A 16597-nucleotide genomic window follows, 5' to 3' on the forward strand; every position below is an offset into this window, starting at 1 on the left:
ACATGTCCTCCTTCATGACATCCATGAGATTCTTTGATGTGTGTTGATCCATGCTCAATCATCCAGCTCAATCCCACAAAACTCTGTTCACTTTTGGTCGTAGGAACATTTTCATCACTCATCCAAGTGACTTCTTCACCCTCCTCTGTTGTCCTTTCTCCCTCCATATACTATATTGGACATCCTTTGTCCAATATAGTCACTCTCCCTCCTCTGCACACATCTGAACCAAGTCAGCCAAGTGTGCCTCCTTAACTTCGTCTCCAAACCACAGTCTCCAACTCATCCTTCTATCTTTCAGTCAGTGCTGCCACCTCCAAAACACACATAGAATAGAATAGAATAGAATAGAATTCAACTTTATTGTCATTGCACATGCACAGGTACAGGGCAACGAAATGCAATCTGGTAAACCTTCCCTTTCACACTTTACTAAATTTAAAAACTCAGCCCTTCAGAAAATGTATGCATTATTCAGCTTACTGAATGACTTAGGTAATGCTCTGTAGGGTAAGTAGAACCCAATTCAGGATGTGCACTTTGATACTTCAAGAGCAACAAATGAGCTTTTAAACTGATATTTGCAACAGTAATTTTAAACCACAGTCCTTCAGCTTTTACTCTAGCAAATGCTCTCAAGAGTTCAATCGATGATAACTAGATTGCCTGCTTATAATGCATTTTTTCCCCTTTAATAACACATGTAGGCTAAGTGGTTTAAATATTCATAAGTTATTATCTACTTTTACTTTCCAAAACGAGATTCCTCCATTTATAATATATCTAAAACCGTATTTAATGCGCATATTTCTAACTACAGTACCTTAAATTGTTGTGGTAATAGAGAGAAAGAGAGAAAAAGAGTTTCAAGGCTGTGTTATCTTCAGCAGGCAGGTACGTGTGTTTAAAGAGTTAACCCCTCCTCTTTCAGCTGAGCCACCCTTCAGAGAGACGAGTGGGCGGGGTTTAGGTTCACGCGCAGTTTTGTTGAAGGGAGCAGCCAGTGCACGGGTGAGTGAGTGAGTAAGGGAGTGAGAGAGAGAGCAAAAAAGGGGGGCTAAACATGGATACGAGTTTAGGCGACAGTTGTAAACTAGTCCTGACACCGAAGTGACGACCCACCAGCTCCTAACTGGCCACTAACTGGAGGTTATTATGCCCAGCGCAAACGTGTCCGTGCGAAGTTTGTCCGAAGTCGAGAAATACCTCAGCAGCAGCACCAGCAGCAGCAGCCGGATGGTGAGTGTGTGAATGACTGTTTTTGCAGCATTGTTGTGTGATGAACGGCAGGACCCGTACTGTACCGGCGATGCATTGTTGCCTCTCGAGCTCCACGTCATGTGAAACCGACAGCTGCGCCGCTTTTAAAGCTGCGTGTTTCCCCGAACAAAGAGCTTTCAGTGAGCCGCTCTCATACAGATACCGTAGAAAAGGGCATGTCTTCATGGGGATGTGAAGGGACTCCGAGGCTGTGAACTCCGGGCTACCAAAAGCGGTTGATCCTATGGTTTAATAATAATCTGAAAAGTTTTATTGATTCTTAGAGACACACGCCCACCACTCCTAAATATGGTTTCTAAACACAAGGGTGGTAAGTTTAGTGGAAGCATGCAAACATATTAAACCAAACAAACACGTGACTCCTTAATACATATTCCATGCATTTGTTCATTTTCGAGGCTATGGTTTGTGATCCTGCTGTGTTGCTCACAGGTGTGGAGTCTGCCCGATATGTGAGTCAGCCTAGGCCAATATTGGGTAAATGTTCAGTAAGGCCAGCTGGTATGAGGACCAGCTTTAAGTTGCGAACAAGTTTATGAAACGTATTGTTGGAAAGTAAATTATGAGCTGGCCATTTTCCCCCATTGTTTCCAAGAATATTGGCTGGGTTATCAGTTTTGCTATCAGCAGAACTAATAGTCTGAGCGGAAACTTAATAGCTTAGGTAGTGTGTTTGTTATAAGCTACTGTACTGCGCTGCGTCTTACAGGTGCTTCTGTGTTTGTGCTCAGTGACTCAGTTCATAACCTTGTTTTTAAAGGGTAAAAAAAACATAAACTCTCATCCATCCCCACCTTACTGTCATGCACAGCTGTGAAAAAGTAGTAAGTAGAACCCACGGAAAGGGTTAACTTAAAAACAAAAAACAAACATATTTGGACACGTAAACAGCTTATTGTCTTTTAAACAATCAAAGAGATATACTCAATCAAGTGATACATAAAATCAATATTTTCTAGTGATTTCTCCCAATTTAAGCAAATAAAAAGCAGGTCAGTCACACAGAAAAGGTAAATACGCTCCCCGCATTTATTCGACTTTCAAATCAATTAGAATCAGTGCCTGCTGTTCCCTTTGCAAGTCTGTCATGATGATTGCTCGTAAATTTGAAAGATCATCAATTCTTTCTTGGAAAGATGTTCACTTTAAAGAAAAAATCTAAAGTACTGAATATTTAACATGTAATATGCGCACTCACTGCTAATTTTCCCAGGAAGCTGGTGTCAGAGACTGATAAGAAACTATGCAAAGTACCTACAAGAAGTCGGTTCCTCTACAGGGGACAATACAAGTTTCTCAGGCGAACGGCTTGCTTACTGACTTTTTCCACCAGGGAATATTTTTGCTGAATCGGTCTTTGTAAAAACAGCTATGGTGTTGTTCAAATACAAACCTTAATCACGCAAACACTGTATCAAATATTTGCTTGTTCAGAGCAACCTATTCTGATTGGATTTATTTACTATTTCACAACCATATGAGGATCCCAGCTCATCTATATTAAAGCGATAACAGCAGATATTTAAAGGAAACTATACCATAATATATTCTTTTGATAGCGCAGTTGAGTTCTCTTTGTGGTCAGCGACCACATAAGTTAGGATTTCAGATGTAGATGAAGGGTAAGGAGGATTATATCACAAAATCTCCTGATGACTCATATTACAATTTCATGAAAGTAAGGAAAAAAGAAAGTTTTTATTTATATGCTTATATCCTCAAAATCTTAAGAGTACACAGTATCAGAATGGCACTTAACTCAAGTCCCATGACAAGTCTTTTAGCTGAAAGAAACTTGACAAAAGTAGCTAACTAAAACTGGGTGGTTAGGGGGAAAACCACACGAGGAGTCAGAAGTCCCCTAATGGCTGGGGCAGATCTGTTATCTGTTAAAAGCCAGAAACTTTAACACATAAAACGTGTGATTCTTTCGCTGCTTCAGTAAAGTGGCATGAAGCAGCAAACTGTTTCTCATTTTCAGTATGAACCTTTACATCTGACACCCAGTCACTAAAAAGTGCTATTACGGGTTTTTTCCCCCTTTTTGTTAGGTTCCTGTTAATAGACTGAATTTAAACTGAATTAAGAGTATAAGTAATTGAAATCGATCACTTCTCCCCTGGAGTACAGCTTGAAAGAATCATGCGGAATAACTTTATAGCCGGATTCTTATATAAGCAGTCAGACCAGTTTTGTTATAATCGCTAACACAGTAAAGTGGATCAGCTCATCTGACTGTTAGCTGGTTTATTAATGCTGTGCTGTGTAGTTTTGCTTTTCCTCATTTTGTTGCCCGTAAATGGCATTCCAGTTTTGTTTCTCAAAAAGCCATTGTGCAGCAGATATAGTGGGTTAGAGGCCAAAAATGATGCAACTTGGCTTTTCGTGGCTGGCTTCCAGAGACTGCCTTTAACCCTTACTGAGTGGTGGCTCTGCTGAGATTGTGGCATTTCTCCGTGACCCAGCTCTCCATATGTGAACTGTGCCCTTTACCTGTAATGCTATTCTCGCATGCGTGTTATCGTGCAAAAGGTGCACATTGACCTTCACGTCGGCATAATATTTACATGTTGTGCATTGTATGCCAGAGTCCTTAAATAAAAGTTTTTAAAGTAGGTCCTGTGTGTTTCTTTTTAAGGCTAAAGAAGTGCTTCAGTCCTCAGTGGCTCTGTGATGTAGTGCTTTACTGAAAGATCTCCTGTTCGATGCCGGGAGGAGACACGAATCCTTTTAGTGTTGTTTCAGGAAGAGCACCAGTGTTATAAAAAAAAAAAATCTGCCAAACCAAACATGCAGAGCTACCTGCCGTGACACCTCGCGAATAAGGGAGCAGCCGAAAATATCTTTTGAAGTGTTCGAGTCCTCGCCAGCCTCGTTACATCAACGGTTTTGGTCACTTGAATATAGTTGCGTATTTATCTTAATTGAATCCCGCTCAATACTCTCTCAGTCACTGGAGGCAAGCAGGCACTAGTAAGTGTTAATGGACTATTGATTTAGTCCTGGAGCAGCTTGTCTTCTAAGATAATAGTGAATATGTCTTAAGCAATTAATTCCCCTGACCCCCTGGGGATCATTCATTCAGGGAATTTAAGACTTTAGACTCTGTTGCAAGTTTCCCCATTCCTTTTAGTCCAATAAGGTGCACAGTTTGGCCCCTCAGTAAAGAAAGCAATCAAAGTTTGACCACATATGCAGCTGTGGGATGCAGATGAGAGGAGAGGGCGGAGGGGGGAAGACGCCGGGTCAGGTTTCTTTAAAATGAAAGATGTGCTCCTTGTCCCTCTCACGCTCCATATCGCTGGTTTTCTTCCTGTTTCCCTGTGTGAGCCCTGAGTGGGAGAGCGTCTGTATCCATGAGGATCAGCTGGAGGGAATACCAATAAGCATCGAGGGCTTCTTCCCCTCTGTGATTCTGTTCTCGGCTGAAGGGACGGTTTTGTTCCATCTCTTCAAGTGTGCCAGCTCCGTTGCCTTGTTTGTGCGTGTTTACTTGGGCGTGCCAAGAGCCAGTGACAGCACACCAAACACCAAATGTTTTGTCATTTGGATCCAGTTACATCAAACTGGTGCAAACACCTGTGCTTGTATTTGAATGTGCTTGTGCACTTGCATGACCAGGCCCTGTGAACTGATGGTTTCTCTAGATTGCAAAAGGGATTGTGAGTACTAGCAAACATTACTTCCTGGTATTGGGGACAATGTGTTCCTGTTTGCATAAGAAAATGTCTGTGGTTATAATAATGTTCACTCAAACTGAAAGGGGCAGTGGGTTCAGCAAGATGAAAAGAAATCAGCTGCACGTTCAATCAATCTAAACCAATATTTATTTTATCCATACTACTCAGAATTTAGTAAACATCCCCTGCATATCCACCCAGTTCTAAATAATTTGTGAGCTCTCACCCTTGCTCTTCCTCAGAACTTAAATGCTGAATTGCTGCTCAGTCTGTTTCTCGTGGTGGTGCAGTGGGCAGATGAGTGCGAGGCCTGCCTTTGCATGAAAAATTGAATCACTAACTAGATCATTGATCCAAGAGAGAGTACACTTCAGTGCAAGCTAAGCAGCATCTGCAGCGACTTTGCCCTCGAACTGTAGCTAAGTTTTGAGTGGGTTTTCTCAGGCCTAACAACACACAGCGTTTCCTTGTTGGGTTAAGATTGAGGCTAATGCAGATGGATCTTTATGTTATGCTGTCAAGCGAGGTCAGGGCTTATTAAATGGGTCATGGTGCTGGACAGACTGTGTGCTATGTAGGACAGCGTGGGAGGGGGAACAGGGGGCTCATGCAGGGTTGAGTTGTGAAGGAGGCACCCTGAGGGCACGGAGGACTCCTGCTGATCCTGCTGTTGGAGATGATGATGATGATTGGGATGATGTGTACTGCTGAGCTCTGTTTGGGGGCAACCTCTGTTCCTGTCCTTTTTATATCTGTTACAGTTCTCTCTCTCTGCCTTGTCTCCCGCTCTCTGTTTTCTTCTTCTTCTGCTCTACTGACACACTAAAATCTATTTGTGAGTCAAAACACCAGTGGGTGTATTGCCTGGCTTGCTAATTCAAAAGACAGCATCTCGAAGACTTTATTTAGGGTGAGAACACACCTCATTTGTAGTGATAAAACATATTTTAAAGGCACGATTAGAGGGGATCAAAAATGTAACCGGGATCTCACCGGTCTCTGGCTGCACAAATGTTTTTGGAGAAAGTGAGTGAAAAGTAGGGCAGCTCCTCAGCAGATTTGGGGAGGACATTTTCATCAGCGTGAGCCTACTTCATTTAGCAGGACCACTCATCCGCAGAGACCTTCAGATTGCTCCTGCGGTTATTCAGAGTGGTTCGAAATTTTAAGTAGCAGCAGCAGTGGTGGTGCAGATGTGCTTATTAAATTGAAATGATACAATTTCATCAATCTCGTGTGAGGAAATTGCCAGCTGTCATACTTGCAGATGGTTTCCAGAATGTAAAAAATGTCTGGGTTATGTTATTTAGGTCGCTCTCACGATTATGGCCTCATCCAGTTAAAAGACACTTGTGTTTATATCACAAAGTTCCTTGTTTTATCATTTTTAAGCTTGAAATTCAGGTGCAGTACAAGTGTGGAAGTTTTATCAATACCCTTTACATAAATCTTACTGCAGGCCTCGGCAGTGATTCACCAGTGGTTGCCAGGTTTCCATCTGATCTATTTTGCACTTGTTCCATATTTATGTTATCTCAGCACATTGAAGCAACAGAGTAAGACCCCTGTGCTCAGTGTTTAGCCCCTAATGGTGCAGAGGACAATATTGAACATTTCCAAAGTAAATGCTAGTGGTGGGAGAGCGCCTGAGGAGCTAGCTTTGTTCAAGCACTGCAGAAATAGCATGCAGTCTAAGCTGTCTGGTGGAACAGGCAGTTCTTTGTGACTGTCATATGAACTCTGAAAAGATTTGGTAATTTGAGTGAGCAATACAGCAGCTTACTTTACACTTCCTCTTAAGCGAGGCAACATTAAGTTTCTTATTGTTTTGTATGGAAATCAGGTTTGACTAAAAGGTCGGTTTATATGTGAAACCTATTGTTTGGTGGAGAATTAGAGCCTTCACAGCCGATGGGGCAAGACCACAACTGGATGCAGGGTTCGTCTGGCTTTACGTCAGGCCAGTGATTCCATATGCAGTGGCTCAGTCCTGGACAGGGCAGAGGTAGAACATGACAAAGTAAGCTTTTTTCTCTGCAGAGAAAGACTTCTGTGTTCAATAAGGACAGATGCCAGAGAGAGTGTGAGAGTAGGATGAGGACAGAGGCTGAAAAAAACCCTGGCTTGCTTGTAGAAATAAGCGTGCTGTTCTCCAGTTACACACTACACATAATGAAGAATATACTGTGTAATTACAGACAAATATATATATTTATATATGTGTGTGTGTGTGTGTATAAATGACATTAGTTTAAATCCATGATGGCAGCTTAATGCTGATTTTGCCTTTGCAACAGGCTCATAATGATGTTTAACAAGTGTAATTGTTACTGTTTTCACAATCTTAGCTGAGCCTGTTAGCATTCCAACATTTGCTGATTTGCACTAAATCAGTGATTCTCTAATAGATGGATGCTGTGGAGTTAGTTTGTCCTCTTCATTCCTAGAGGAAGTAATGGATCTGTCAGCTCAGCCATCACAGTTTGCCACCATGTTTTGTTTTGTTTTTTGAGCTGATCATGTTATCCCAGTGGTGTCCTTCTTAGAGGGCTCAGTTCAAGGGGAGCATCCAGGATGGGTGAAATGGTCTGAAACTAACATGGCTAGCTTGAATCTTATATTATAATAAATAAAACAACAGTTTAACTTTAGCTTTTAAGTTTTTGTTTGTGTATTATTAAAACATGATTAGTTTGCTGATTGTTGATTAAAGTATACTTGTTTCTGGGGTGGAAGTAACTTTTTGGACTTTGAAAGCAGAGACCGAACAGAACACGTTTGAGGAACATGTCACTAACCATGCCATTAGTGGCATTGTTGACTTTTTGACCCGATGATGGCATTACAAAGTCACGATACATATTATACATATTCCTGGGATCACAGATATGTATATATAAATTATGTCACAGTTCATCCAGTGGCTGCTGAGGATTGCAGTCTGCACCAACGTAACCAACAGGTTCTTCTAGTAATAATCAGTTCTTCCCTAACTTATCAGGCTATCAAACAAGTTTGACTAGTTGAGCGTGAAGTCATAGTGCCAGCAGCAGGTAAATGGAATTTACCTCCTTTACCTGACCTCATACTCTGTTTACAGGAAGTAAACTGAATTTACTTGTGTAATAGGATACCTTGAATGAATAGCAATGAATAAAACAGCAGCGTGACCTCACTTTGTATGTTTGATTGCATATTATCAATGCTTGATTAATTAACTGGTAGTTGATTAAAAGTCTTTTTTCCTGGTGTGGAAATAATTTTTATTTTTGGACTTCTAAAGTTGCTGCCAGAAGTTCCCTTTAAGAACAAGGCACTGAACATGCTATTAGTTGCGTTGATAGTTAGGTTAAATATTGGGGAAAATTGCCTTGTTGCCTGATGATGGCATTACAACACCAGTAGATATATATTCCTGGAGCCATAGTTATGTGTGCTAAATCATGCAGCATGTCATTCAGTGGCTGCAGACTGATTACAGTCTGCATCAACGTGACCACAAGCATGGCTACAAATATACGTGAAGCTGTTTGTGCTTGTTCACTGTGGTACAAACACAGTGCGCTGCAGTAATAATCATGTCATTAGATTCTTGCCTTCACATTATTAAACAAGTGTGGCTAGTTTGGTGTGACATCATAGAGCCAACAGCAGGTAAATCCTATTCACCTGTGTAATTGGATACCTTGAATTAAGCTGAATTCAGAAAGATGGTCCCGCTGACTGTGTTTTTGTTTTAGTCTGAGCAGTGTTTTTCAGTGTGTGCACCAGGCATGTACTCATACATCATCCTGTAAACCTTCTCTCGAGGTTCACGTGGGAGTCATGTGTTGAGAAGTTTCATTATGTGGTTAACTGTGGGTGCATTTGCTGATGTCAAGATACTTAGCTTGCAATAAGTGACCATTACGTGGCGATGCTGAAATGCTAAGCAAGATTGAGCCTGCTTGAGTTAGCTGTTTATTTACTAACTAGCGGTGTTACATTTGTTAAGGATTAGTGCAGTTTTGTGCCGCCTATAGTGCTTATTGTACAACACTTAGTGTAAGGCTTTAATAGCTTACACCCTCTTTCACTACAGGGGTGTTGCACTGTGATCAGCTTGCAAGACGAAATGGTTTGTTGAGCCACCGATGGGCTGCAGTTTTTTTTTTACACTTTAAGCGACACTTCTGCTCTTTAAAGTGCAGCTTAGAAGCATGATTACATTTTTGCTTCTCTGCTTTCCTACAGTTTCCTCATAACGGGATGTCTTCTAGTTCCCTAGTAAATGCAATCTTGCTTACTCAGCCTGTATATATTATGCTTACTTCCTCAAACCTACAACAGAGTACAAAAAGTGAGCATAACGTTCAGCTTTAATCACAAAAAACGGTTATTAACTGTAAAACTAGGGTACATTGTCTGGAATAGGGATTTTCTGCTGCCTTGCGCCTTTGTGTGACATTATCACTGACCTACATTAGATGTACATGCTCCACTTCTTTCACACATACTAAGAGTAGTTGTATGAATTTTGTCAACTGTTTTTTTAATCTATATTATAAACAAACAGGATTAAATTCTGGCTCTTAAAATGTAACAGATTTTCCAAATAAGAGCATTATAGACACACCCAGATGGCCTCACAGTGTGAAATGCTGAATAGTGCTCGAGCCAGAGATTACTATGTGGAAATGTTGTATTTTCTTGTATGTATCTAAGAAAATAATGATGTTTACCCCAATTATTTAAGCTAGTAATTTGAAGCAAATGAGCACCTGAAAACATCGGATTCATAGTATGAGCAGTTGGTCACATGTGCTTTTACTTTACAGCTGCAGCTGTAGATTGTAATGCTTAGTTAAAAATGCTGACCTACTTTTAGGTTGTTTAGCATAGCTGTGTCTCTGTGATAATGATAAAGACCCTCTGTATTAAAGACTCGTACCCAGGAAGTGTACATGTAATTTTATTGTCGAATTAGAGCTGGGCGATATGAGATTTTTTCATATCACGATATGTTTTTTTCATTTCAGGCGATAACGATATCTATCACGATATAAGCCAAATAACTATATTTGTAAGATTTAAATGTGCCGTTGCTCACAAGTAAAATGTGAAATAATCAGCAGCTTGTTTTTATTTAAATATTTATTTCCCATAATAAGTTCAACAGGGTAGATGTACTTAAGGAACATGAGACTTTTTCAGATAAATAAAGGCAAATATTGCAAACTACACAAAAGGCAGCCGCTAAAGCGTTTAAGTTTCAAAATAGAACAAACAAAACAGACTAAATTGTCAATTCCACTTAGAAACAAAATATTAATTCTAAAAATAAATCTTAGTTTGTTTTACAGAAGAACAGACAAAACTGACTAACTTTTGTCAATATCAAATAAACTGAGAACTAAAAGGAAATTCTCAATCTCTCCTTGTTGTATAGCTTAGCTTTTCAAACAGTTTTAACAGTTACTTTAGTCTGACAAAAGCCGAATGACGAATTAGCGCTTCCAGTCAGAGACTGAGGCTACGTCCACACGTACACGGGTATTTTTGAAAACTGAGATTTTCCGTTTTCGTTTTAAAAAAGAATCCCGTCCACACATAAAGGCAGAAATGAAGGAAAACGCTGCTATGAACATGCCAAAGCAGCAGGTGGCGCTAGATTCCTAACCGTGCCGAAATGTTGGCCAATCAGAAGTCTAGAAGCCTCGGTGGGAAAAAGTAAACAAAGCTGGGGCATAGAAGCAGAACCGAGTCGTATGTGTGGAGGGACAGTAACTGTGTGTATATGTAAGCATTTAAATACTGCAGAGAGTAGAATTAACAGTAACAGTATTGTAGAAATTCATTTCACCGAAACAATAACGTGGCGCACAGTGTGACGCATGCACCAGTTTATTGTATTTCCAGACTTGCTTTCGGCACAATTTACAGTGCACGCTACTCTGTTTTTTGTCAGACTTGAAATAGCCGAAATACCTTCCCACTACGGAACTTCTATGGCTCTTCCGTTTGACAATCTCTCCGGCGTTGGAACCATTATCTGTTTTCTCTTCGGTCACGCTCGGTTGATTTTTCTAGTCGGCACACCCATTTCCTCCATTACCCGCTGGCTCCATTACCCGCTGGCTGCTTCCCAAACAAACACACGTGCGGCTTGGCACTTGTGCTGTACGTAACAAGTCACGCGACGTGACGCTGCGGCTGTGATTGGTTCGGCTCTGCGCTACTTAGTTTGGATTGGCTGACCTTTTTTTTTTTTTTTTTTTGAGGACAAGAGCGGCGAGGTCTATCGCGATAGCTTAATTTCTCTATCAGTAAAAGTTATATCGCGATACATATCGTTATCGTTCTATCGCCCAGCTCTATGTCGAATAAAATAATATGATCAAATTTAAAATTGGGGCCAAAACTAGAAAACAGGCCCTGATCTTAAAAAGGGATAAAATAAAAACCTTACTTTTTGAATTCAGACTTTTTTAGTTGGAAGTCTTGATAAAATATTTACTTTCCCAGAATGCTGTGGGGTTTTTTTTTATTAAGCAGAGTAAAAGGTAGTAAAAGGTCCTTCCTGTAAATGCACCAGTTTAATACATTATTTACACTGAAAAATATATCTCTTGTAAATTACAGTAAAATGCTGTCATCTACATTTAAAAGCATGAAACAGTTATAGGATACCTACTGCAATTGAAAACAGTGGATTTGTGCGATGAGTGTCCGTAGATTATGTGCCTTGTGTGTGTGGTACGATGTGCGTTTTACTTTTCTTTTTTGAATTTTGGATGGTTGCTTTTAGTGACAAGCATGTATGTGTGTATATATTTTGGAGGTGGTGCAAGTCCAGTGTCTCTTAACTGAGAAAGGAAAAATCCTTTATTGTACTGTGAGATGACAAGTAGCTTGTTTCTAATAGCAGCGCTGTGGTATTGACTGATACTTGACTGTACCAAATTTCATATATTTTTGCTTAATTTTTGATTTTCTTCTTTTGTAGGACCGGAGTAGAGAGAGCAGTTTTATAGGCCTCCCGCTGTCAATGCGCCGGGGTTCTTCAGAGAATAATTTGGATCTGGAGCTCAGTGATGGAAGTCCCTATCCTGCTCTCGGCTTTGAGGTCCAGCGTAGTCGCTCGTGCTTGGACAGCCTCCAGCAAAAGATACTGAAAGTCACAGAACAGATAAAGATCGAGCAAACGACACGAGATGAGAATTTAGCTGAGTATCTGAAGCTCATGGACAGTGCGGACAAGCAGCAGGTGGGGCGCATCAAGCAGGTGTTTGAGAAAAAGAACCAGAAGTCAGCTCAGAACATTGCCCAGATGCAAAAGAAGCTGGAACAGTACCATCGAAAGATGAAAGACAGTGAGAACTATCAAAGCCCTCCCGCTCGCTCTTCCTCTGTTAAACACAGCACCATACCCCGGGAGTCACCCAGACAGCTGAGGGACATGACAAGCAGTGGCCGACACCCGACCATGGACAAGATTAAAACCATTGGACCAGGTGTTTCGCTGTCTCCTCCTTTCTTCTTCAGCAAGCCCAGAGAGTTCGCCAACCTCATCAGGAACAAGTTTGGCAGCGCTGATAACATTGCCCACCTCAAAACCACTCTGGACTCTTCTTCTCCACTGTCCACTGACACTGAAGTGAAGGGACTGAGTAACAGCACCTCTATAGTGGGCAAACCCAAGTATCCCAGTGATGACGAGTGCTCCTCAGGCAGCGCTTCTGTTTCAGACAATAATGGAAACCCAGCAGGGGCAGGAGCGTCTGCAGGGCCGTGTCAGAGCCAAGCTAAGGGGGATCAAACAGGGGAAGACAACCAGGGCAGACTTGCCCTGACCCTGGAGGAGGTGAGGGAGATTAAAGATGCCCAGAATCAGCTGGAGGAGGATATAGAGGAGTTAAAGGCACAGTTCGAGAGAGAGTATGGCATTATCAGCCAATCACTGCAGGATGAGAGATACAGGTACGATTACACAACTTGGCATTTCATTATTGTTAAATAACAATAATAAGAACAGACATACCAATATAAAATGTTCATCTAAAATAAACAAGCATAACTCTAAGAGAATTTGAGATAACAATAAGCTTAATACCACGTGTCATTAACCACTTTAAAATCCGCAGTGATATGAATATTAACCATCCCCTTGTGTTGACTGGCAGGTATGAGCGTTTGGAAGACCAGCTGAACGACCTGACAGAACTTCACCAGAATGAGATGGCAAATCTGAAGCAGGAGCTGGCCAGCATTGAGGAGAGGGTGGCCTACCAGGCTCACGAAAGGGCCAGGGACATACAGGTAAATAGTGGTGGTGAATCTACTTATGTTGCGATGCTTCACACATAAGCAGCACGTAAGATGGATCGCAAAAATACACCATGCCTGTAAGTGTCTAATATCTCAGCACATGGCCATTGTCATCTGTCCAAGCGGCCTCTCTCTGCTGATGCAGAAGAATTCTTTTAGAGGAATTTGGGTAATTGAGTGTTTAAAGGTCAGCGAAATGCCCTTTAGCAAGTTGAGAGACGGTCTGACCCATAAAAACCCCTCTCCCCACCTTTCTCAGGAAGCCCTGGAGTCGTGTCAGACTCGCGTGTCCAAGCTGGAGCTCCAGCAGCAGCAGCAGCAGCAGACGGTCCAACTCGAGAGCCACGACGCCCGAGTCCTGCTGGGGAAGAGCATCAACGTCATGGTGGCCATCATCACCGTCATCCTGGTGTGCGTCTCCACTGCTGCCAAGTTTGCCGCTCCACTGATGAGGAGCCGGTATCATGTGGTAGCTACCTGCCTGGGGATTTGTTTTTTGACTGTATTTTGGAAGAACTGGGACCGTTTACAGTATGCCTTAGACAGGTTATTGATGCCTGCTTAGTAGGAAAGAAAACACACTGAAAATATCATTAACACAGATGCTGTAAGTTGTCAGGAGAGGACGGTCTGAGAGGATTGGTTGTACAATCGTCAGAAGACGTAGTCGCCATGCAATTACACAGATCTCTCTTTTTTTAGTCAGACTGAAATAAAACTCTTTTGATTTTTTTCTCCTCTAGAACTTGAATGTGTGTTACTAACTATTTCATATAACATTCAAATTATATTTACATAACAGCAAACTCTGCTAGTCAATAGTCAAGAGGGGGGAGGAAAAGTGATGTTTTATTATTGAGTTACTGTTTTAGGTAAATAATCCATAAATAAGATAAAGATGTGCAATTATTCTTTCTCGTTTGTCTTCAGCTTGACTTTAACATAAATCAAACTACACTCAAAAACTCAAACAAGACCTCGGTTGTCGTGTCTTGTTGTCCACGCCTATGAATTTCTAATTCCACTGAAGAGGAACGCTTCCATATTTAGGAATATTTGCATTTATTTGATATTCTGATTGCTAAATATGTGCTAGCAGACATTTCGTTTACACAAAACATAAACTGTTATATGGTTTTTAAGAGGTTTTGCTGCTGGTAGGTAGACTTTGCAAAGCTGTTCCTCAGTGTCCTCAGGCTTAGTTTTAAGGTACATTAACAGGTTGCATGAGAATGAATGACCATATTTTTCTAATTGTGAAAGTAATTGTTTCACTGGAGAATCTGCAGACAAAAATTAGCGACACTGGACATCCTATTTTTATGCATTCTCTTTCTTCTTACTTTTTTTTAAAACGTTGTCTGGCCTTGTTCTAAAGTGCAATATATTTGATTTCCAAGAGCACAGTTTGTTTTTAACAATTACTCTTTTAGGAGTGGGCGATTTTACATCAGTGACAGGGAGCTGGAAGGAAGGAAAACAACACTAATGTTAGCACGAGAGATCCATAACCACGGAAGTCACTGCTGAGCTCTGACAAGACCAGCTGTCTCTTCTCTCAAGGGCAAAAAAAAATCAATCCATCTGCATTAGCGCATGCTAGTAGTGTAATATCAGCACACACCAGCTCTCTAGCATAGACACACAGCACAGCCGCTCACTTGGTTCACTGTATATACAGTAAATAATGTCTTAGGCTTTTTGTTTTCCCTACTTCCACTTTCATGTTGGACTTTTACTAATAATGTGACAGAGAGATGATGGGGTATACTGTGATACAATGCCTTTTTCTGAGGAAAAATGCAATTCCCTTCTTAAAAGAGCAAAAAAACAACAAAAAAAGCCTTCACTACTCGCAGCAGAGAGGATGCAGGCGAAAAGCTCTCAGTGAAAAACTACAAGCCTATATTTTTTTTTCTCTTGGACTTACAGTTGTGTTATTTCATTTTGTCTTGTAAACGTTGCCTACAAGAATTCCACATAAAGCCGTGGACCACTTTTAATGTCTGTCTGCCACAATAATCAGCTTTGCATTTATATTTGTCGTCATCTTTCTGTTTTATTGACTGTATGATTTTTTGTTTTGTTTTGTTTGTTTGTTTGTTCCCGTTTTGACATGTTTAAAGGAAGTTTTACAAGCAGAACTCAAATCTGGTTTACATGCTGTTTTCATCTCTGGTGCACTATCTGATCAATCAGTTGTATTATTATGCATCATGTGCCTTCGTCTAACCATTTCTGTTAAATTAAACCTTTTTAAATCAACTTGTTGATGGAATTGGTGTTGAGTGACTGTGATATTTTTGTTGTATTTGGTGTCATTCTGTAAATGTGGACTGCTGTTATAAAACAACAAAGTTCGGTAAAACGCCATCTGAGTAAGATATTTATATCAGCGGAAAAGTATCAGTGTAGTCCTTGTTAATAATACTGATTTTTATTTCTCATTATCTTATTTTCTTATGGGATAAATAAACCTAATTCAAGCAGTCCAAGTATTTGCATGGCTCTTCTACTAAACACTATCTCCTTCATCACCACTAGGGGGTGGTAGTGCTGCACTTTTGACATGAACGTAGGCAAGAACGGGGCAGAGCATTACACAGTCTGCATGGCAGTACTATACACGTTTATTCTTTTTTCTTTAATCTAAATGATAGATTCAGTCAAAAAGAAAAAGAAAGAAAAAAGCCATCACTTCAAACAAATATATAAACTACAAAGATTCATTGAAACAGTAATATTCAAACCAGTGTGGAGAAGTAGTGCCCTGTTCTGAAATTTACAGTTTACCCTGTACAATCACACTTTACTAGGTACACTGGGCTAGCGCCAGGTTGTCCCTTCTTTTGGGTTAATTCTTTGGAAACATTCCTCAGAGATTGTGGTTCATATTGTAATCACAGCATCACACAACTGATGCCGTTATTCCTGCATCCAAATCTCCTGTTCCACCACATCCCAATGATGGTCTATTGGATTGGGATCTGCTGACTGTGGAGGCCATTTGAGATGCTTCTCCATAAATGAGCGGTGTGACTCCCATCCGTGTGGATTTTAGCACCCATGGGGCTGATGATCATAGATGCCTTCAGTTTAATGAATGAGCACATTACAGCGATATCAATCAGGCCCGATAGAAAATCACATCACTGTAAAGCTACAATACCTCTGAAATATTCTTTCCAACCAGATTTTGTTTATTCACTTAACTTTGAATGAACATGAAGCTCTGTGGAAGTCATCCAGATGATTTTGTCTCCTGCCACATCATCACAGTGAATGATCATCAAAGTATTATTTTTTTTGATGAAGTCTAATGTGACTCT

The 16597-nt window shown here is 40.7% G+C and overlaps 1 protein-coding gene across 1 annotated transcript; it reads left to right on the plus strand.

Moving 5' to 3' along the window:
- Nucleotides 1–994: 994 nt before the first annotated feature.
- Nucleotides 995–15699, plus strand: LOC308392834 (transmembrane and coiled-coil domain protein 3-like). The gene is made up of 4 exons (XM_080876103.1): nt 995–1239; nt 11947–12920; nt 13124–13259; nt 13528–15699. Exons 1-4 carry the CDS (start codon nt 1156–1158, stop codon nt 13831–13833), a joined length of 1500 nt encoding a protein of 499 aa, XP_080732229.1. The 5' UTR covers nt 995–1155; the 3' UTR covers nt 13834–15699.
- The last annotated feature ends 898 nt before the right edge of the window (nt 15700–16597 follow it).

The sequence above is a fragment of the Rhamphochromis sp. 'chilingali' genome (assembly GCF_963969265.1).
Source record: "Rhamphochromis sp. 'chilingali' genome assembly, chromosome: 2".
Classification (NCBI taxonomy): Eukaryota; Metazoa; Chordata; class Actinopteri; order Cichliformes; family Cichlidae; genus Rhamphochromis; species Rhamphochromis sp. 'chilingali'.